Source organism: Phlebotomus argentipes, unplaced genomic scaffold (assembly GCF_947086385.1).
Source record: "Phlebotomus argentipes unplaced genomic scaffold, Phlebotomus argentipes genome assembly contig_17, whole genome shotgun sequence".
Classification (NCBI taxonomy): Eukaryota; Metazoa; Arthropoda; class Insecta; order Diptera; family Psychodidae; genus Phlebotomus; species Phlebotomus argentipes.
In genome coordinates this window covers 548,497-572,450 of record NW_026776166.1, presented here as the reverse complement: position 1 = coordinate 572,450, position 23,954 = coordinate 548,497, and the positions used below count along the sequence as shown (strand labels likewise).

The following is a 23,954-nucleotide window of genomic DNA, read 5'->3' as shown; positions in this document are numbered from 1 at the left end:
TGGATTTGTTTGTTGGGGGAAAAGCAAGAATTTCAACTTCAAACAATCATGGAAAGTGAGTAATTTTTCTCATAGATTTCTTTTTATTAATAACATTGTAGGGCGACAAATGTTTTGTAGTTTTCCGATTTTCTTTAGCCATATACATTTGGATTTTGTGTTGAATTGTCACAATATTCTTTAGTTAATATTTCTTTTCACCATTATTGCAGAACAGCTTATTTTTCCACCCCTAATCATTTCTATGATTGTAAATATACATGTACAATATATCATGATGATTTCTACTTATTAATTCTACTCTTTTTTGTCTTAGTATTTTTTTCAATCCTTTTTGTGTGTTTTTTTTTCTTTTGAAATATGCAATGAATTGATAAAATTTACTTTTTTCTCTCTCTCTCTTCAAGTTTCCTCTCACTTTTATCATGGTTTAACCATTCTTGGTGGCCTCTTTTTCTCCTCAATGTGACCTTTTCCTCTGCTGTGCGATTTTCCGGGGCAGTGAAAATGTTGGGGGGAGGAATTCAAAGACATGCGAAGCAACTCCGGAGACTGAATGCACTTCAAGCCCGGAAAAGTGCACAGCAAAGGTAATTTCCACTGCCATTCGCTGGTTTTTTTCTTCATTGCATTGCAACCTCTCCCATTCCGATGCCCTTCTATGAGTTCTCAGCCGCACTAACGTATGAAGTTCAATGTCAAAATGTATATAATTTATAGTGTAAATGAGTGTTTTAGTGATATGTCTCTCATAATCAGACTTTGGCTGATCTCGTCCACTTCCTTGGCATTATTTTTTTTTCGCAGTATCCACTAGAGTTTTTCCGTTATATGCTATCGCTAATGCTAATTTAATATGAATGTGGTTCTTCCGCCCATGTTTCTCTGTGACCTGTGAGACTATTGGTATCAAAAAGGAAATCCGCGAAAAACTCCTCTGAAAATCAATATATTGATCAATTCTGCAAGTTTAGCAATATTCCACGATTAGTTTAATATATAATATATCCATCTCAAAATGTTTTTTTTTTGTTATATCTTGTCCTTGAAAATACTTTGCTAATAGATTTTGCATATTTGTCGCTTTGCCGTTTGAGAAGTATAGAAGGTAATTTCTCAATATATATATATATTTAAATATATTTTATAAAAACAAAGTTGTATATTATGTATATTTTTTTTCATTATTTACTCTAAGCAAAGGAATGGTTTTATCTTTTAAAAATTTCATCTATTTTATAATTGTTATATAAGTTTTTCTTTCTCGTTCAATTTATAGTCATTTCGAAATTACATTAAAATTTTACATACAAAGAAAAAAAAATATAAATATCTTTTTGTGCTTGACATTGAAAAAATAACCAACAGTAATTTATTCCATAAAGTAATAAAGAAAAAAAAAACAAAGTGAAACTAAAACTAAACGTTTATTTCTCTAGATTTGTGTAACTTTACGGTTATTTCGTATTATTTCTATTTGAAGAGATTTGTGTATAAATTGTGATGTTATTTCTTAAATTTGTTCGGCAGCATTTTTGTTTTTTAAATTTAAAAATGTATTTATATGAAGTTTTGCCTTATCGTGTTCGCTAGAAATGTTCGAGGTTTAATTTTTCATTGAGATAAAATTCTTATTTTTGATTTTCCCTTGCCGCAGTTTGAAAAAAGATGAAAATTTGAAAGAAAAGTGATTTTTTTTTTGGTGAGTTGTGATAAGAAAAAACCGCGCCTAGTAATATTCTTGAAGTATTTTCCTTGTATAACTGTTTCGTAGATTGTTTTTCTTCTTACCTTCTTTCCGAGTCGAGGAATATTTTGAAGCATAAAAAACATCTTTTTACGTCATGATATACCAATTTTCTCCTTCACTTTTTCTTGTTTTTGATATTTTTATACAACATTTTCAATTCGAATAATTTTGTGAATGTTTTTTCTCTCTCTTTCTCTCTTATTAGTTTGGCAGCGAATTTAGAGCGATGCCGAATTTAGGCAAATTTATATTTTGAAAAAACTTGATATTTAATTTATTGTTTTTCATCTTCATAATCACTATCCTAATGTAAATCTAATTGTTTTTATTCACTTTAGAGGTAAACTTTAAATCAAGTAATAATAATTATTATGCAGGATAACATAAAAACATCAAATAGTTTACATCCTTATGGGAGAGGATATATAAATTTTCATCTCACATCTCTCTAATTTTCTAATATTAGACTTTTCTATTATTCTGTGTTTTATATTTTCTTTAACTCTCTCTATATAATTATTTTTTGTTTTTTCTTCTTTTATAATATAATCACAGATAAAAGCCATCATTCACGTTAACATTTTCAATGTCTGTTCTTCTATGAATTTCTCTTTTGCTCACATTTTTTTTTTAATATTTTACTTCCGACTATTTTAGGTGCTTTTCTTAATGTTTTGTTTTTTGTTTTTGCCAAAGTATTGGTTGTTGTTCTTGCATAAATTGACAGTATTTCTGTGATCCAAAAAGAAAAGAGTCTTTTTTTTGTGTGTGGTGAAAGAATTTTTGTATGACAAAATATTGAGTCGGAACAGAAGTCATCCTTTGGATTTATGAGTATACGTAAAAATGTTCTTTCAATATATAGAAATTTTATTGCTTTCAACAGATAAAGTTTATATCCTTCGGGCGAGTGTCGCTCTTCAACAAACGCGTCCAAATGAAATAGATATCATTGCAAGTGACGATTTGTTGTTCGTCTTCGAGACACAATAAGATTAGTTTGCGACGCATCTTCTCTCTCTCTATTCTATTCGTCGTTTCACTTACTTATACACTTTATTTGGCGTAATTGATTTTCCGTCGCAAAGACAATCTGTGGAGTTAATCGTGATTCGCACACACTTTTCAATGCTACGAACTGGAATCGCGATTCTCCGTGGAATTTCCACGCAGCAGCGATCTGCTCTCGTCACCGGAATTGAATTCCTCATCTTTATCACCTTTCGCTCCCGACGCCGATGGAAACGCGGCGGTGAATGCCGTTTCGGATTCTGTAAAAATTCCAGCTGTAATTGACAATGTTGTGCAAATTAGTGTCTCATGTGCAGCCAATTTGTCTGTGTTGATATTGCTGTGAGTGGAAAGGTGAAAATTCCGAGATTCGTATCAATTGCATTTGCTGACAAAGCTGACAGTGTTAGCAAAAGAATGTGTATATAGCAGAAAAGTGGGAAAGAAATCCTGAAAAGAGTGTAGAGAATGTAGAATATTGGATTGTCAACAGTCCGTTTCAACTATTGAATGTCAATTAAATGTTTGAAAAAATACAGATTTTTTTTTGAACTACAAAATCAGAAATATTTCAGTGATTCTTCTGATTGCATTTGCGTATTCAACGTTATCACGTTAAGAGCGATGAAAGGTTTGTGGAAAAGTTTGGTAATTCTTTATGAGTGGCACAAGAAATGCTTTTAGTGCTTCTGCTTCTTGAGTGTTGAAGAGAACAGCCGAAACATTGTTAATGTAATGAAGATTGCGCTTGTGTCAGAGACTTTTCTTATTTTGTGCCGTTAATATCTATAATTAAAAATAAACAACGATAAAATAAAGAAAATGTAGTCAAAATGGGTACATTTTCAATGCATTCTATTATTTTTATCCCTTTTGTCCTGGAGGCTAGAAACGGTGCAAAGCCGACGGTGGACTTCAGGCTCAGTGTATTGTGCAAATATTTGTGTGTTATTTGAGTGAAAAAAGGTGCTAGAACCTACCTAGGCTACTGTCGCGCAGCACAGAGTCCGTCTTCGCGTCGCCGGAGAAGTTGTCGATGTACGAAGGGATTCCCATGCTGCGCTGGAGTGTGGACTTGCCCTGTCTCACCAGAAGTTCCTCCGGATATCGTGGCACCTGGAACTTGGTAGGCTTCGCCTGGGGCGACGACGTGCTGGGACACGTTGGCACGGAGCGCTGCTGCAGCAGCGGCCGATGTTTGGCCATGGGCAGCATTGAGGTCGAAGAGAGCGCAATGACGATGCGATTGGGCGAGTAGTCGGCTTCAATCTGTGGAGAATCGAAAGAGTTAGAGGCGAGGCTGGGATTCTACGCCGGCTTCTCACCGTTCCGTTGTCCGACACTCCCGATCCTGACATGTTGTCGGACAGGAGACGTTCGCTCTCCGGATCAGTCATCGCCTTCACGGCGTCCGTCTTGTTCTTGAGAATCGACTTGGAGCGCCGATGAGACTCCAGCTGAGGCGACGAGTCGATGGAGTCAATCGAGGACGACAGCTTGGCCTCACCCTTCGCTTTGGGGCTCGAACTCTGAATCCCGAAGAGATGCTGATTGATCAGCTTCGTCGCCGATGCGAGACTCTTGGCGGGCATAAAGGAAGCTCTGCGATTCTTCTTCCCCTTCTCATTCAGGCTCTCCTGCGATATCTTCGCATCCTCGAAGCGCGTCCTGGACTTGAGACTCTGCTGCTGGAAACGCGTCTTCCTGTGCTTCGGCACGCTCGGTGTTTCGCCCAAACTGGCTCTGCTTCCGCGCTCTGGCGCCTCGAAGGCCATCGGCTGCAGCGTCTGGAAATCCTCCTCGAGCGTGCCGGCGCCCAGATTCCTCAGCGCAGTGTCTCCGGACGTGGACTTCTTCACCTGCGAGCGCGCCTCCAGTGGGTTGATGTAGAGATTGTTGGTCTCCAGATCGAAGTCGCACACGGCGTCCAGCATGTCCGCCGTGAGATCGCCCTGAGAGTGGAACGGATGCGTCTGGCAGCTTGCGTACGTGTCTGAGCTGTCCACGCTGGCCAGATCGCCGTTCGCCGCGGCGCCCATCGACGTGGCCGTTGGCGTTCCGTAGGCGCGCAAGGGCGTCTCCAGCGGAAGCGTGACCGTGCTGAAGCACGACGCCGGCGGCGTCTGCAGAGCCAGCGACGCCCCGTTCTGGCGACTGCTGAGCGATTTCATCTCCAGCGACACTGGGAAGTTGAAGTCCGACGTGGGCAGTGGCATGAGACCCTCGGCATCGATGAAATCACGCAAGTCCTGTTGATGTACAACATGACCAACCATGCCATATTTCGCAAGAAGACAAAAACCAGAGAGGATAAAGTGAAATCTCCATGGATTTATAACTCTTTCGGCTAGACAGTAAACAGATAAAAAAAATAGGAAACCAAAACGGACGCAACGTATTTACATCATGCAAGGCTTATGGAATTTTTATTTCGCACATGCATTAATTCGAGAAGCGCAGAGAGAAAGAGTGAAAATTCATTTCGCTGTGCAGTGGATAAAGAGATAATGGCTTTTTTTTTAAAACAGCAAATGCATAAAAACCAAAGTTTTCTGCGCTGCTTTCGCTCTGGAAAAACAATTACTTGCATTTAGCTGAAGCCGAATGGCTCAATCTGCGGATTACTGCTAGAGAAACTATTCCAAATCAATATGCTATCAAGAGGATTAGCTAAAGTGGTGCAATGGAAGCGAAATCCTACATGTAAAGTTTATTTTATTCAATACACTTGAGTCAAGAGTTGTTCTACAAGATCTGGCATTTGACTATAATTTGTAGTTAAATTTAAATAAATTCTGAACTACGAAATAATTAGCAATGGAACATGCATCGATTATTAGCAATGTGGGATTAAAAATCTACATGTCATTAATTTAATCCCATAATATTGAAGCGAATGTAATTGAATTTAAGTGGTTTTTGGGTTTTATGCATTAAATTCAGTGGAATATTTTATTAATTTTGTAGAATGAGTTGTTTTGCCAACATTTTGCTATTCGATTATCCAGTTTATTGCCTATTTTATTACGCATTGATGAAAATATTAACTCAATATTCCTGCAGATAAATTTGGGGAATATGGGAAATTACTAGAATTGTTTTGATTGGAAGGAGATAAGAGAAAATCAAATATTTGCTAAGGTTATGGTCATTGATGACAAACTTATTGTACACAAATAACAACCATAGGATTAATGTTGATACAGTAACTGATATTATTAAAAGAAATAGATAAAGTTATAGAATAAATAATAGAATCAGAAGAAAGATCTCATGCTTAGAATTTCTTTAGCTTCAATGTTTTAAGTATTCACAAGAAATCTTGTTTAGATTGAGGCATTTAATTCTGCACCTTCTTACTCGAATCGACACCACTTTTTGCACTATAATGTGGAGAAAAAATCCAGGTTCATAAGTAAACGTCTTTGCAGAGCGAGAAAAAAGGCATAAATTGATGGGAAATTCCTGGAGGGCATTTCGGGGGCAGAAAAATGTATTTCCACTCGTTAGAGAAAATGAAGCACAAAAGTCCCTCAATGAGAAAAGCGTGTGTTAATGATTGATTAATCAATCACTTGAAAAGGTGTTTTTTTTCTTGGTCAGCATAATTTCGTGTGCTCGGGTGAGAGATGCAATAAAACATTCACATGAAAAGTGTGGAAAGGAGCTTTTTTTTCGGGGGCTCTTCGTGAGGGGAATTTTCTCTCTCTCGCACTCAATCACACTCTCTCTCTGGTGCTTCTTGCCGCAAACTTTACCGGCTTAATAACATTGAATTGGCAAGAGGTTCTCTCACAGTCATTCCTTCAGTTCACGCAAATAATTGGCATCAGTTGCTGCCGCAGAAATACATACACGCACAGAGGCTGTCGAGGGAGTGTATCGATTTTCCGCGCGAGGCGGCAATTGGGCTGGCCAGCGATGGGCCATTGTCTACATGCATTCTCTACGCGCAATTGTGGGAATCTCCAAGTGGAATTCCCTCTGCTCCAGTGCGTAAATCTCAGAGGCAAAAACCGAGTCCCATTTGTTTGCTGTACAAGAGGAAAATGCTTCGCTGGAATGGAAAATGTGATATGAGAATGGGGAGAAAATGCGCTCGAATAGCTTGAAAATTGCTGAAATTGGTTAAAGTTGTGGTTTTTGCATCCTCATACTGTGAAATTTGATTTCCTCCAGTTTCATTTTCCATTGTAAGCAACAATAGAATCTGGGCGAATTTCCCGAGTTACACACATTTGAAAATTGTGGTATAATTGCTATGAGAATTTGAAGTTTCAGTGTACGAAACAAGGTAAAATGGAAATAAAATGAGAATATAAATTGAGGATAATGTGGAAATTAGTGAAAATTTCACATAAAAGCACACAATTGTCACATTTGTGATTATTTCGAGAGTTAAACAAAAAAAAACAAAGTGACTGACGATAAATGCACAAAAACATCACGAAATTGAGAGAACGGAAAATTGATAAATCATTGGTGAAAAAAAAAGCAACATAACATAAAATTAAAAACTCACCTGATAATTTGAAATTAATTTTTGTGTCATAAGAATCTTGAAGCTAAATTTTTTCTGGTTATCAAAAGTGATACAATTGAGGAGGCATTTTGTGTGGTAAAGAAGAGAGAGTGAAATAAGGTTACAATGTGGGCTGTTTTCTCGGTTAGTGTGTGCGTGTCTCGTCTCTAGGCTAGAGCGAGACTAGAGGAGTGCGAAAGGATCGTCGTTCTGCCGCACTGTCACATCCTTTTGATGAGCTCTGACACTACTTTAACGGCTAAATTCGGAGCTTTCAGTGACAGGTCGAATGGGCATTTCGTCAGCTTTTTGTGACAACGACGATTACACACTCTTTTTCCTGAGTGGAATGCATTCACCGCGACAGTTTCCGGTTCCCTGCAAAGGGATTTCGATTGTCAGATGCAATAAATGAAAGAAGAGAAACTATAATAATAAAGATATAACTTTGCATTAAACACCAATTTAGTGAAACATAGTAGGGGGGAGAGACTTTGAGAAGTGGTCGGTGAAATATTCCCTGCCAACCTTTCACCATTGATTGGCATATTTAATTTCCATGGAGAAAGAAAACAATTTATTCTGCAAAAGGGGGAGAGGAAGTAAAGTGGTAATTAGCAGGTTTGAGCACAGTTTAACACATTGATTAAATGGTGAAAACGAAAATTGCACGATAAGCATTTCGATTTGTTCCACATTCACTTTGGTGTGTGTGTTTTTCATGTTACAACATCAATTTGTCATTTGATCTTTATATATGCTTGCTCCATTTAAATTTACCTGAAAAGTTCTTCTCTCACCGCGCAAAAATATAAAATCACCCAATGAAATATGCAAAATGAGAAAAAGAAAATAAATAAAACGGATATTCCAACTTGCACTTTATTTGGTTATTCTGGGTGTAAAAAAAAGGGAAGGAGGAAAAATCAATGGGGTGGAAAAAGGGTGGCAATTTGTGATTGCACGACAATTTGCACAGTGTGCGACACAGTAATTACATTAACTTTTTTTTATCGGTGTGTTAGTCTTGCGGTTAGAAGACGCTGAGCTTTAAGCTCTGTGGAGGTGTTTAGTCATGGGGAGGCAGAGAACAAAGTATTTCTCCATTTGATGCATTGTGAGAATTTTGCAGGAAGTCCAAGAATGCAAAGATTGCGTGTTTCTCTGTCTCCCCCCGCATTGCTTCAATCGCCGTCAGCATCTTGATAGCAAATGCATGGCAACAAGGAAGCAATCATGTTAGTATTATATGTACATACAACATTGCGCGCTTTTATAAAATTGCGCCAGCTGAGCATTTGCGTCCGAAAATCCCAAACATCCCACACAACCATCGAAAGAACAGACAACTCAGCAATAACTCCACACAATGTTAGCACGATGTGATGTTAATATATTTTATTTAGAGGAAATTTCAGGATTTTCTCTCTCTTGTACTCGTGAAAATGCATTTTCCGGCAGTGAAATTTTCCCTCATATTTGCCCTCCTATCTAAGCTGCTTTCTATATAAATCTCACCCCCAACACACACACACACACGCACACAGCAGAACAAACTTTCCGGCACTGGACAGAAACACGGAATTCCATACACTGGGCGCCTCCACTGGGAGTTCTTAATTATTTCTAGACGCAAAACCTGTGCAGGAATAATTTATGGGCACACACATTCCAGCAAGGATGTACAACCAAACAGGGCACAGTTAAACTTCCTGATAATTTATGTTATTTGTAATCGATGGCAGAGTTATGCGAGGAACTTTGAAATGAATTTCTGTACTCTCTCTGAATATGTGATACTGTTCGCATCGAGATGTTCACGCTTTACTTGTGATATCGCGTCTTCCTTTGATCCTGCGGAAATGCAGTATTGATTGCCTTTAAAGGCAAAGACAAAAGAGTGCATATAAAGTGTTTCCTCTGCCTCAAAGAGGATTCTCATTTAAATAAATTGATTTTCCTTATGTACATAAAGGGTTTATGATGATTTTGCTGATAGTGATAGTTTAATAGGGAAGAGCTTTTATAGCGATTTCTCGACAATAACACTTACTACACAATGTTTGAACGCGATATTTTGCAACTCACATTACCAATTTAAGTTCAAACCCCACGAATGTAGCGAGAAAGTTACTCAAAATCGATCTCAGACGCTTTCCACAAAACTCATCGGGAGCCCCTCCCTTGTAGATGCCACGCCCACTTTGACGCAGCACATAATAAAGCTATAAAAGTTCCACTGCAAACTCTGCATTTAATTGCATGGTAATAAAAAAAAGCCAACACAATCTCATTTGTTCCGGAACAATAATTTTGCCAAAAATTTGCCTCACTCAATTTTCCAATGAAAAGTTTGTCAATTCTGCCAAAAATAATTCAAACCGTCACGACCATCAGCAAATTAAAGTTGCCGTTGAAAATTAACAGTTGGCAGAAGGTATAGTTGAAGTTAAAACTGTCGGTATGTATCAATATTTGGGGAAAATCGGGTGAGCTGCATGCAAACATTTTGAGTCAATTTATTAGTTGGGTTACATTCGTGCCTCTGTCATGCAACATAGATAAGCATCAACATTAAGTAATTACGAGGCCACGTGGCGTAATTGCACATAAAGTCCTTAACAGAGAGACAATCAAATGCGGAAGTGCTACAAATTTTGTGGATGCAAGACGAAAAGTTTGCTTGTAATTAATTTCAGGAGGTGTGAATGTGTAAAATGTAGAGTCGGTCGAGAAATTAAGGAACAGAAACAACTGTTTAATGTTGCACTTTGGCGAAATAGAGTCGAAAGACAGTACCTTGGACGTACAAAAACAACACTCAAACTCTGTCGGTACTTCAGTCTCTGGTCTGTCTTTGTTCTTCGCATTGGGCGGCTGCTCCATGGCCACTTGACGCCGAAGCTCGGCCACCTCCTAAAACGGGTTGTTAGTTCAAAACCAAAACTACAGATCTACGTGGAATCCTACGCGTGGTCAAGGGCATTCGGGACAATAAACGGCGATAACAAGTTGGTTTCAGCGGGTTGGGAAAAGCTAGTAAAAAGGCGCCAAGCTGAAGCTCTTCCTTCAATCTCCAAACTTATTGGAAAATATAACGTTATATACTCTTCTTACATTGTGCGCATCTTGCAAAGGAATTACAGGACTTAGCGAAGCATTAGCAACATTCCGAGATATAATATTCTTTACAAATTGTCTTCTTTTCCTTAATATTTCTGTAATATTTTGATGGGCATTTTGTATATATTAAAATATAAAGCTTCATGCAAAAATTATTTCATCTTCTTAACTCCTCGATATTTACAGGATTGTTTGAATGTAAACTGTTGCCTTTTTTTTCAGGGACAATTTGAGAAAAAAATGTTCTTTACAAATTACCAGAAAGACTTCTCATTGTGCCAACAGTTTCATTCGTTTTAACCAAAAGCTATAACAAAGAGGCAAAAGTGTTATAGAATATTTTGAAAAGAAACTGATACTTATTACGTTACTATGTATTGAAAAATAAAGATTGTATTGCATTTTCTATCTGAGATACCTCTATTGTCCTCTGCTGAAAGTACTAAGCACAGTGTGAATAGAAAGAAGTATGATTTGCTTTTAACACATTTCCTAGTGAGTGGTTAAAATATCACATTGAAATTGGAGAAAAATCAAAGATTGCTTAATCCACCAAAGAAAGATCTACACTATAAGGAATCCAATTGGTCAAATGAATCATTCCGTAATTTCAGAAGACAACTAAGATAACACTAGACAAAGAGATCTATCCTTTTGCTTACGGTTGACAATATTTCATAATGGTATTCGATGGATCGTAATAGAAATAAAAGACGAAGAGCATTTTGTGGTGGAAAATGAGAAGTGACTTCACACTCACCGCTCTGGTTGCCATCATTTGCACGGGATTGTGAACCGGCGTGTCATTTTGCGTCAGCGGTTGGCTCTCATCCAGCTCATTATCCATCTCCTGGCGATCTCGCTCCATGAGACGACGCTGCAGCAGTGGACTGTACTGCGGCACGACATCCAGTGCCTGTCCAGCTCCAGTTCCCTGCGGAGAGAGCGCGATTCGTCAGTCTAGCCTTGGCTCCGCCCACTCTCAAGCCCCGCCCACTGACCTGAGACGAATTACTCCTCAGATGTGACGCCACGTGATCGTAATTGCGATAGCAGCCCGTTCCCGTGATTGCCGGGTTCCTTCCGGACGCAGATTCGCCCTCGGTACTGTTGCCATCAGTTTGCGAGAGGTTGTGTCCTGTGGGCGACCCCGGGGAGCGCGTCAGGCCAAAGAATTTGTTTCATTTCGATTGCATATGGAGGAATTATTAAGTATCCATGTTCAGTTCAGGTTAGGATTCATCAATTCTCACGTCTCGTACTTTAAAGTGGATAAAGTCTTCACATATACTTATGGGGCGCTTGTATACAGAACATGACAGAAGGAACAGAGACGACATAAAATACAGACGCATCACAAAAGCACAGAATTATATATGTAGGTGTAAATATTGCGAGATTTTTCTTAAGGCGGTCTTCAAGCCTTCAAAAGTACAGTTTGTCTTGGAACACTTTTCGAAACAAGATCAAGTTTAGGAGGAATTTTCAAGAAAATGGTTTTCCTGAAACCACAGATTTAGACTTGACATTCGATTTTACGGGGGAAAACTTAATCATGTTAGGAAATGACATTAGATAAAGCATTAGGAAAAGTGGCAAATTCTGTTGAATTAGAAAAAAAGCTCTGCCATCAAGTGCTCAAAATGATATTACAATTGGAAAATCTCAAGTTATATTTTCAGGTATGTCACCATTTATTTCATTTTTCTTTTCTCTTAAAATGTCTTAAGTTACGATTCGAAAAAGTCTGTTTTGCATTGTTCATTGTTGTTTAAATATAATGTTAGTTGTAATGTTTACTTTTAGTACACATTTAGTTAACAATAAGTTGCAAAGGAAAATTCTTCGACTAAGTTGAACTCTCTATACACATAAAAAGTCGACGATTCATCATATATATATAATTATTTATACACAGAGACAGATAGAAAAGAAAAGAGATGAAAAGGAAAAGAACACAGTGTCAGTAAATAGTGAACATTTTTGTCAAAGAACTCGCTAAACAGATGAGTATGTCTGCTTTTTTTTCTATATGTTTTCTTTAGCTGCTTCTTTCTAACTAATTCTTCTGACAGAACATAACGAGTCTAGAAAAAATTTGTTGCCTGTTTCTTTTCTGGAAAAAGTGTACAAGATTTCTTTTATACTTGAGAATTCGATAACATTGTTTCATATGTACAAAATATACTCTTATTTATACAAAAATTAGATCATATATTTAATAATCTTTCCTATAAAGTGCAGATTTGATAAATGTTACGATTTGACTCCAAGTTAGTATGACATTGTCACAATATTATCTACTTCAATCCACAGTTATTTACGCATAATCTCAAAATTCTGGTATATTTCATATTAATCCGTAAAAGGTTTCCTTCCGTTCTGATGTATAATTGATTTTCTTCAAAGTAAGAGCTTATTTACTTATGCTTACGATTCATTTTTTTTTATTTTGACTATCTAATCATTGTGATTGCTTCTTCTGCTTAAGTTGTATTTATACTAAATTTTTTTTTTTCAATATTTCCTTTTTGGTTAAAATATCTGTAAGGCAGGGAACACACAGCAATTTTATTTTCAGCGCAATTTTTTCTTTACTTTACACGTTCATATAACACGTTTTAAAGATCCTCGAATTCTTCGGGACTTTGGTTGTTTTTTTTCTGTGAAAAGCTTACGTCACAATATAAACGTTTACACAACTTTTTGAAAGTATGTTTGACGTATAAAATTGTCAACAAGATAGTATAAAAAGCTTTGCTATGGCTGTGGACGAATTCTTTCTTCGAGAGAGTAATTAATTGGCTTCTTACGATTGTGTTTATAAACCATCCCAGTTATGTTGGTAGTTTTGGATTTCTTACATTTTTCTTTTCGTGATTGTGGGGATTTTAGCCAATTGCTCTTACTCTATAAACAAACTCAACGACGTTAATTCGTCGTGGCGGACGAAAATATCGCCTTTTCCGCCCGGTTTTCCTTAACGATTTAACAAATGTTCTGTCATAAGATAAGCATATCTTTGAGTACTTTGTAACATTGCTCAGTGATGTAAAAAATTGGGGACTATCTAGTTGATGATGTGGCATCATAATCAGCGTCGGAATAGTTATTTTTATTAAGTTCTTGAACACGTGCTGAAAGGCGTTGTCTGCGTTGTGTTAGTGGTGTGTCGAAGGTCTCCTGGGGCGGTTCAAGGAGGACACATTGGTCACCTGTGGTGAGTCAAGAGAAATAATAACCGTCTTAACGTTGGTTAGGAAGTGGTCAACCTCTTGTTTTCATCTTGTATTGGGTCTGATGAGAGTTTTTGTGTATGTTTCAAGTGTGTTTTGTTGTGCAAATGATGTGTAAATGAATCATTTTCTGTACATTCACTAGAATGGGGGGAGGGAAAATGTCCTTATTGCATAATTTCTGTCACATGTACAATTTTGATGCCACGACAGACTTTCCACGACTTTCTTTCTCTCTATTTTATCTAGTCAGCGGCATTACTTGAGATTTTATAAATATACAAAAATTATATGTTTATCATAGAGAATGTGGAGCTACAGTTTATGCTGTATGTTATTCAATAATTCAAAAACTTTTGTCATAAAACTTTTCCGTATGCATTCTCCGCCTTTCAACCCATTTACTATTCCAGTTGTGACAACAATAAGAAAAAATACCTAGGAAAAGTATCTTATGGATTTACTTTCACAAGATGATACATTCCTTTCTTCAGCCACTCTTTCTGCGTCTCCAAACACCGTAAATATATATTATTGGAAAGTTGACAAAAAGCTCTGTAATAATTCAAGTGAAAAATACACATTTGTTTGTCTTCCTCACGTGGCTGGAGAAAAGTTTCCACATTCATTCTGTTTACTTAACAACATGCTTTAATCTTAATTAGATATTAATTGATGCTTAAGTAATTACGTTCTAAGAATAGACACGACTTCAAAATGTATTATTACACCTTTCTCCATTTGTTTTACACAACTCTTATCTCCTTTGTGTCCTCTCTTTGACATAATCTAATATTTATACTTCACTCTCGAGTGTGTGTTTCTCTACAGTATTTTCGGTATACAATTCTCTATATATATTGTCTAGATTTTTTTCATCTTCAGGGGAAAATATATCATCAACTTGGAGACATGCACTATTACACCTCTTTTCTTCTATCTGACAGTCGGCCGGTTTGCCCTAATGCATTTATATTTCATTAGCAAAAGAAGCCAATTATAGTCACTCAACATTTTCATTATATATATTTCTAAATCAATGAACTGCAAAAAATCCATCTCATATAAAGTCTAAGATAAATTTCTGCAGAAATAATGTTTACAATGTTGATGTGTTTAGCGAGTTGATTTATCTCAAGTATAAAGGAGACACACATAGATTACAGGGTGGATAGAAAGGTACACAATAAACAAAGAAACGGAAGAATGTCACAGTAAATCATAAAAGAGGATTTTACACACAAACAGCACAGACAGGGTCACAAATGAAAACGTTACTTTCAATCCTCTATCATGCCATCTATAGATTCACTAGTTAAGCTCTTTTACATTGTATAAATAGGGATTTTGGGATTGAGCTAATTGCCCTGGGGTAAGTCAGACTATCTTGTATGAGAAAGTGTTTACTTTCTGTTTGGGACTCTATATTACCTTTAATAACTTTGGCAAGAAACTCTGGCTATGCTTCAGTTCAGCGAGTTGCTGAATACGATTGTATTTCACCTCTTGAGAATGGTGGACGCAATGTGAGAGGGCGGGGCTAACAAAGGGGCGGGGCTACTGAATTATGCTATCAATAGTATGGCTTAAAATTGCATGCATTTTCCTTATAGTTGTCATCGTATTTAGTTCTGAATAGAAGGGGAGTTCTTGGAGGTTCTTCAAGAGGTGCAATACCATTTATCTCACAGCTAGAATGCATGTCGAACTGAAGCAACGCCAGGAGGACTTGGCGCGTGTATGATAAGTATAAATGGCTCACCTGTGTCAACGATGACGTCAATGAGATCCATGCTTTTGGCGAATGCGTCCCTTAGATTGATATGATGGAAGGAGACGATGCTGCCCTCGCGCTTGGCCCGATCCAATGCTTCCCTACGCTTAAGAGCTTTTTCTCTACGCATCTGATTCTTATAGAATTCGGCGAAATTATTAACGATGATGGGAATGGGCAAAGCAATTACCAGTACGCCGCATATACAACACACCGTGCCAATGACCTTTCCTAGCGGAGTGGTGGGATAGATGTCCCCGTACCCCACTGTGGTCATCGTGATCCCGGCCCACCAGAATGTTTCAGGAATGGATATGAATTTGGTTTGGGGCTCATCCTTTTCGGCAAAGTATGCCAAGGATGAGAATATGAGAACGCCCATTGCCAGGAACAACATGAGCAGACCGAGCTCCTTATATGAATTGCGCAACGTGAAGCCGAGCGACTGCAGGCCCGTGGAGTGGCGGGCCAGCTTGAGGATTCGCAGGATGCGCATGATGCGGAAAACCTGCACCACCCGGCGCACATCCTGGAACTGGTCCGTGGCGTTCTTGTTGGTTTCCAACAGGAACAGGGACACGAAGTATGGCATTATGGCGAGAAGATCTATCACATTGAGGCCGCCTTTGAAAAATTTCCACTTATCCGGAGATGCACTGAATCTCAATACATATTCAAGTGTAAACCATGAGATACAGACGGCCTCCACCATCGCCAGCTCGGGATTGTCCTGTGGCGTGCCATTGTGGTCGGCTTGGAGGGACGGTAGCGTATTCAGTGTCAATGCTACTGTCGACAGGACAATGAACAGGATGGATATCACTGCGATCACCTGCAAGGCGAGTCGATTCACAAATAGCTCAAGCACCATTTATACCATTTGATCACATTTACAAATTTATCTATATCTTTAACAAAAACATATTGCTCCATCAGTGTGAGATTGAAGGCAAAATAGTGTACGTTTCTCAATCAAACGGCATAAATGTATTGCAATTTGTTATTAAGATCTACGGGCTAATGGAGTTGGAACTGATCGCGTTCAAACGATCAAGTTAACATTGCGAATTCAAACTACTTTACTGCCGATCAGTTGCGATCCTCGATTAGCCCTTCTCTTGGCGTGATTGGAAGAGCGACTGGTGGCTCAAAAGTGGACTCAGCAATACTTTTCGTCAGTTAAAACATTTCTTTGAAAATGCCTTTATTACTAATTGGCACAGTCAAAACGGCGCTGAATGAAAAGACACACACACAGAACAGTGCGATACGTGAAACGTTGTCAACCGTCAAGAATGATAGCGTCGGGTCTGCAGTCGACATATATTCTCATCAAATTAAATCTGTCTCTCTGTCATATATAGCAAAATACAATTGAGAGCGTCTCTTAGATACAACTTGCTGCAGCGACATGTGTTACAACACAAAAGGGAAAAACATTTAATTTTATTACAACATGAAAGATATTAAAGTGATTCTCATATTCAGCTTTCAGTGCTTTGCTGATTAGATATTTTTTTTGTTCTTTATGCGACAATGGACGATCACAGAATATTTTATATTGTTCAATATTTAGTTTGTAGTTGTGAACTTAGTAAAAGTGTAAATTAAGAGTAAAGATTGAAATGAAAAGACAGATGAAAGATGTTGTGAAAAGAAGGGTGAAAAATTGTGTTATTAATAAGACAACTTTCAGAGAAAGATTTGTATAATATGTCAAATTTGTGAATATTTTAATTAATATCAGTTCTCAAATTTGAAAATTTTGCATTTGATATTCATTGCGCGGAGAAACACATATATTATTTTACAATAGTTGTTTGTTTTTTGACACAGAATAAAAGAAACAGAAGTGAAATCATAGTAGAAAGATTACATTTTTACATCCAATCAAAGCAGAATGCGTCAATTTTGTCTCATTACTGATGGCATGACTGATAGTAAAAGAAGGATAGTAACATAAATTCCATTAAAATATCTACACATTGACATTTAGCATAACAATTCAATATAGATAGAAGGACAAAATACATTTACTAAAATGAAAAGAGAAAGAATAATAGACGGTAAATGATAATCTAGAAAGATCTACACTTCTGTTGTGTGTTTGGGGAGAGATTTTGAGGGGTGGTTTTGTTGTGGTGTCGTGTGTTTTCTATGCATCTACAGGTTGCTTATCTTGTGTGATTCTGACAGAATTTTTGATCAAACTTCATCGTTATGACGTGGAATCAAATGGAAAAGCTTAAAACGTAACAAAAGAAGACATTTAATCGGGCTTTTTGTGTTATTTCACTACAAAGTTTCGTGTTGAACTGTTTTGGTCAGCGCTTTTTCTCACTTTGAAATCTACATTTTGTCATGTATTTATAAACTATATTCAACGCTGGTGATGTGCGTCGGAATGAATAGTTTATAAATGGTTTCTTTCTTTTTTGCTTCTTGTCATATGGATTAAATTTGTTAATGTTGAGTGCAGAATTCTAGATGAAAAATTGCTATGTATATTCTGTGTATAGTAGAAACAATAGTAGAAAAACATGCACATTATTATTTAGTTTACCAGGTGACAAATAGAAGCTCAAGCATTTGAAGCGGAAGCATTCAATGTGTCAAAGAAATGATAAGAAACTGATCAAGGGATTGACTGTGGAGGTGCCAAAACAATACAACAGTGATCATTCCCATTTCATAGAACAACCAAAGATGTGACACAAATCAATGAGAGGAATTTTTTTTTCTCGAAAAAGAAATGTGAGATAAATTTCAAATATATTTCACTAAGGGTGGACGTGCCTTTGGGGTGAGAGATTACAGGAAACATTACTCATCTAAGATTGCCTACATGTCAACTAAACACCACAAATCGAGCGACTCTTGCAAGTGGACGGAGTATAAACATTGAAAAATTCAACATTCAATATCAATGCAAATATCGGTTTCTGTATCTCTTAATTTCTTTCATTTTCTTTCAATTACTGAGGAACAAAAATTACTGCTTATTTCAATGCTTTGAGTATAATATGAAAGAAGATCTGGCATTACTCTGAGATGCCATAAAATCGGTAAAAAAACCGTTCTTGAGACACATTTGGTAGAAGTCATGACGGGTTTCTTAGCATATTTGGCAATGGTAAAAAGAAGAGCGATATAAAATGGAAAGATTTACTGTTCTTTGGAAACTTCATTTAGAGATTGGAAGATTTTTCAAAAATAGAAAATGATGTAGAAAATAAGGAAATCTCAAATTTGTCTTTGTGTTTCTTTGGTAATTGATTGATTTCTCTGTTTGTTTTTTTTTTGAAAATGTTTTCGGGCGGTAAAAAAAGGTCATAAACGCAAGAGAGAGAGAGAGAGAGAAAGTTAGAGAATGAACTGAATAAAAAAAATGTGATATTTTTGAAGTATATATAGTTTAGCATTTCAGCATTCGAAACAAAAAGGTTGGGTTTGCACGGAATAACTCACGAATGACTTTGATTGAACTCCGAGTGAATGTCCGCACCAGCATTTTGGCGGGAAATTCCGAGAGAAGCACCTCAGCAAATAGTCGTGATTCCAATATAGCCGTGAATATAGGAATTCAGGGGATCACGAGTTGTAGCTGCTTCTCCCCGGAGTTCACAGTTTTCAGCAATTGAAAAACTGTTCGAGGATTCTACAGCACCTGCCGCCTGGTCATATCGCTTCTGCCCATTCCCAACATTTTTCTCAATTACTCTTGAGGTGATTTAGCAAAGGAAATACATCATTATTCCCCCTGTTGATTCTACCAATCATTCCAATATTTGCTCAAACTGCAATTAAAAATCCTTTTGTCATTTTGGAGAGAAAAAAAAAAACAGGATTGAACGTTAGTTGGGAATGTTTGGGGGAGTTAGAAGAAAGTGGTATAGAAGGGGAAAAAAAAGAGAAAAAATAAAAATCAAAATCAAAAATTTCATATTGGTTTTGACTATAATTCCAATTATTTCTTTCTCACTATATATGTACAACATTTTATTTTCTAAGAAACTCAGAGATAAGAAAAGAAAATGAAAAAAACAGAAACCATACATAAAACATTAATTTTCTCACACACGACGATGATAAACAACGTCAAGTACTTTTTGATTGTAAGTCAAATTCTAGAAAGCATTTTCTCAATATCATTGATTTTTGCTTTCTATTCTCTGTGCCAATTCCACATACAAATTTTGTTACACAACAGAAAAAAATATATAAAGAGGATAGGGGGAGTGTTACTGGGGAGGATTTCTTTTGACAATGTGGGTTAGAATTTTCAGACAATTTTCACACGCCTAAGGAATTTGAATGCCATTTTCTTTGCCACTGAAACGAGTAACATCGATCTCTGTGGATTTATATATTGTTAATGTGACCACAGTTAGTGATGATGCCATCTATAAATATTAAACATTCCATTTAGTAAAAAATAACAAGGAATATTAAGTCTGGGAGACAATTGGCGAAAATTAATGTCTTTTCGCTCTCTCAACAATTGTCAAATGGTGATTTCACACTTGTTGAGTCATTCTTTGTAGCGCAAAACATTAATTTTTCCTTTGAGTAATTTCACTGTTGTTTTCTTTGTGTATCTTTTGTTGTGAGGAAAAATGTGTTTTAAAACTTTAAAATAAAATTCATTGTTTTAAAGTGTTTTAAAGAAGCGTAATGGTTTTTTTGTTTTGTTTCAAATATAAATTTCATTAAATGGGGGAAAGATAAAAATGAAGCTGTACATTTTTGCGTCAATATCAGTAAATTGTTGGTGTTGTGCCAATTGACAACTAAAAAAATTAAACTTGTGTTTAGTTGTTCAGCGAAACGTATTTACAAAGCGATTTGCTTTGCGTATTTTTTTTTTTTACCATATTTTCGATATTATATTTATATTCTGCAGAAGGAAGGGAGAAAAGAGCCAAAGTGTGTTTTTATGTACAATTTCAACTTCACCAAAGTTTCATCTATCGGACCATGACCACGTCATGGATGAAACAAAACCGCGGCGAGTCATTTAAATAATTCCTCCAGCAACCCTTCGTGATATCAATTCAGCGGATTTCTCTTTTCAGCCTTAATTATTATTGAGCCTTGATGAAAATTCTCAAAATGGCTCCCCTTTGCTCAAGCATAATTACGGAATAAAAGTCTAGCCGCACAGCGGCTCACAAATATTCCCCACACGCCTTATATCATCCCTTAAACACGCCGATTCACCCTCATTTCCCCGCCACACCATTAAAGCGTCATTTTGACAGAGATTTTATAGGGAAACTTTGTCGATACCACCACCTCGTGGTTGATTTAATGAGCGAAGAAAGTACTGAGCAAGAAAGTGAGGTGAAAGTTTTTAATTTCCGTACTTCTAATCATGAAATCCTTCTCTATTCACTGCATCAGTGTAAAATCGGGAAGACAGATAGGGCAGAGGAGAGCAATTGTGGTGGCAATTCAGTGTAAGCGAAGCATTCTTTCAAGAAATCCCATTAAAATTGTACGCATTGCGATGATTGTCTCACTGTAAATTATGCCAAAGCCTCATTCCTCTGACGAAAACCGCCGTGAAAAGGGTGTAGAATTTACCTCAAACCACCTTTAAGGAGGTTGTAAAGACATTCTCTTTAAAAATGCGGTTGAATTTGAGCTATATTCCTCTGTGGCCAAAACTGCCCCACCTTCTCTTGACAATTCAACCGCCCGCTGTTGTATTTCTCTGCGGTGGCGATGTAATTCAATATTTGCTGTATGTTTCGGATCCTGCTCAATGTACACATGAAGCTAATTCAGCGAGAGTGAGTATCGCTTCTTTTATCTGACGTGAATGAATATTTCCGCGTAACTCTGTCTTGAATGGTGGAGGGGGTGAAAGGAGCTCAACAGGATGTTGAAAACGGAAATTACACCCTCTAACCACTCGCTTTGTGTGTGTGTGTTTTTTATTAGTCTCTCAAGACGCCGGTTGAGGCTATATCCGGCGCCAAAATATTTCGTTTGTCCGACAAAACAATTTTCAAAATACGCCTATTCACTCTGCGCGCGTCCTGCACAGTAGCCTCGCACTATCGCAGCTCCGCGAGAGCCGCCGTGAGCGTCGTGACAAATGAATGCAATGAGAGAGTGCAGAGAAAAGTACCATGAATCAATGTGGGGGAAAATTGCAGGCGATTTATCAAATCGCACTCGTCGCGATGGTGTGAGGCTGTGGGCGTTGTGCATCCGAGGCTTCCCCATTTGGGGGCGACCATGAGACCATAAAAAGATTAGATCGAGTGCATTGGCTCCCGCGCCAAACCCCTTCTCGGGAGGGCATTAAAGCCACCTCTCGCCTGTGAGGCGCATTCTAAAGAGTCCATCAGCGTGATTGCACTGAACGGTTGCGAGGCGTAGTACTGAATGGGCTCTCGGGGTGTGGCAAACACCACTGAAATCCACCCGAAATATCTCCCAAGTGTGAGATTCCACCCCAACATAACCTCTTTATTTTTCCCGCGTCTCTCTTTCCGCCGCCTCTCGTGTGTGGCATTGATTTTTCCCTCCATACGCGACATGTGGTAGCAATTCTCACAAGAGTGGCGCCGAATGGAATTTTAATGATTCTAAAATAGTAATTTATGTGAAATCACAGGAATAAGGAGGACCTTCACAATTGCCCTAATTAGTGGTGAGAAGTGAAGGAGCCACAATATATGGAAAGTAAGTGCGTAAAATATAGCCACATATTTGATGCTCTGTTGCGTGCCCTTATCACCCCATTTCCTTCGATAAAACTTCATCTCATGAAAAATGCAACCAAATTGCTTCGGAAATGAGATTTCCCAAAAAATAAAAAAAAAAACGTGAAACTTTGGTGAACTTGCCGCTCTATTTCCCTTCCTCCTGAAATCCACAACGTCAATTGGAGCCTTCTTGACGCGGTGAAAAAAAGTGGATCTTACCAAAAAACAAATCGTAACGATTTTATGCACACACACTGTCGATGAATCGAAATGGGTCACGGAGAAATACTCACCCTCGCCGCCAGACTCGTGTTTGGCTTCTCCAGCAACTCCCACAAGTATTTCTGGTACTGGGCACACTTGCCGTCCCCGAACTCCTCCTCCTCGCGCTGCCGCAGGCTCTCGGCCTCCTTCCGCATCTCCTCGTGCACGTGCTCCTTGCGCTGGTGGTACTTGTGCTGGCAACACGACTCCAGGTACAGCTCGTCCACGCCCCAGTACTCTAGGTCATCGCTGAACGCCAGCACGCACATCTCGTCCACCAAGTGCAGTTTGCCGGTGCGGTAGAAGTTCAGGATGGAGCTGAAGCTCTTCGGGTGGCGATCGAAGAAGTACTCATTGTCCACGAGGGAGTAGTCGTCGCACAGTTCGGAGATCGCCTCGTGCGTCGTGCACTCCCGCAGGCGCCCCAGGCGCGTGTGGGGCAGCCGCTCGAGGGTTCGCCACAGCACTTCGTGCTTCACGCCGCCCACGTTTATCGACACGCGCCGATTCATCGCCTTGGATCGTTGTATCATGAAGGGCTCCGGTGGTATGGAGGACATCGACCTGCAAGACAGAGGATCGTCTCTGCACTCAGCTCTTTGCGGTTGCGGCGTGAAGGGCGTGAGACGGATTTCCCGAGACTTCTCCAAGAAACTGAGCGAGATCTTTTGACTCGTAAAATTCTAAGATCAATTGTTGTTTATTTAAATTAATATTACATTTTTGACTGCACATTTATAATTGGAATGTGCGAAAATGAGAAAAATCACTTCAAATTGATTAAAAAAAACCCCAATAAAGATTTACAATCAGCTCTAAAAAATTCAGCACATTGAACGACTTTTTCAGTGTATAATAGTTAAAATCAACATTGGCTGATAATTTTATCCATAACTGCGGGCGTAGTTTGATTCAATTTCCGGAATTGACTCAGATTTAATTGAAAACAAGCACAACTCGGGCCACATTTAATGAAGAATCGATGACAGAGTGTATGAATTATACGGAATGTCCGCTTATCGGCCGTGGAATGCCAATAGAGGTGCGTTTTCCGATCATTATGACCATCCGCAGTGGGAAAGCGATGGAGCAACAAAGATTCAATTAATGGCGCCCTCAAAGAGTGACGCTCATTCGATATTCCCGACGCACAAATTGGCGGTGTGTGTCAACAATGCAGTGTCAACATCTCATTTTAATATTTCAGCCGCCCTTTCGGCATGCTGGCCGGATTACGAGGGGCAATGTGGGGAGCAATTAGTGGGTTCGTCCCGCGGGGAAAGTCCGTGTCCGGACTTGGAGTGTCATTAGGGGAGGGTGGCGCTCACCTGGAATGTGCTCGCTGTAGCGGCGCCTGCTGGCAAGTTGTGGTCGGATTGGAGTGGGTGGGCGAGGAGACGGAGGGGAAGGGGGCATAGCGCACCTCCTTCCCCGCCGCCGCGCCCGCTGAGCCGCCGCCCTGCTGCGCCCCATGTGGGTAATTCGTTGCTCCGTCATCACAGATGCCTCCGCCGCTCTCGCCGTACACGAAGCCAATCGGCGGCGCTCCATTGTT

General features: G+C 38.5%; 1 protein-coding gene across 3 annotated transcripts; it reads right to left on the bottom strand.

The window, feature by feature from the left end:
- Window positions 1–882: 882 nt before the first annotated feature.
- Window positions 883–23,825, bottom strand: LOC132256734 (potassium voltage-gated channel protein Shab). Of its 3 annotated transcripts, XM_059753253.1 has the most exons (11): window positions 23,728–23,825; window positions 22,429–22,963; window positions 15,405–16,248; window positions 11,408–11,544; window positions 11,167–11,340; window positions 10,825–10,848; window positions 10,083–10,199; window positions 4,087–5,010; window positions 3,742–4,030; window positions 2,798–3,036; window positions 883–2,727 (listed from the first exon to the last, which is right to left on the bottom strand). In XM_059753253.1, the coding sequence occupies exons 2-10, from the start codon at window positions 22,957–22,959 to the stop codon at window positions 2,882–2,884; spliced, it is 3,195 nt and encodes a 1,064-aa protein (XP_059609236.1). In that variant the 5' UTR covers window positions 22,960–22,963; window positions 23,728–23,825; the 3' UTR covers window positions 883–2,727; window positions 2,798–2,881. The 3 variants fall into 3 exon arrangements, with proteins under 3 accessions (XP_059609236.1, XP_059609237.1, XP_059609238.1); XM_059753254.1 differs by having other exon boundaries at window positions 883–3,021; XM_059753255.1 differs by lacking the exon at window positions 10,825–10,848 and having other exon boundaries at window positions 883–3,036.
- Window positions 23,826–23,954: the final 129 nt, after the last annotated feature.

What these genes read in the sequence shown, in the direction of transcription:
- LOC132256734 (XM_059753253.1), bottom strand. Translation starts at nt 22,959, where the DNA reads ATGTCCTCCATACCACCGGAGCCCTTCATGATACAACGATCCAAGGCG. An exon ending in ACACGAGTCTGGCGGCGAGG is followed by an intron (nt 16,249 to 22,428) that starts GTGAGTATTTCT and finishes CTCGCCTTGCAG; the next exon opens with GTGATCGCAGTGATATCCAT. An exon ending in TGAGGAGTAATTCGTCTCAG is followed by an intron (nt 11,341 to 11,407) that starts GTCAGTGGGCGG and finishes CTCTCTCCGCAG; the next exon opens with GGAACTGGAGCTGGACAGGC.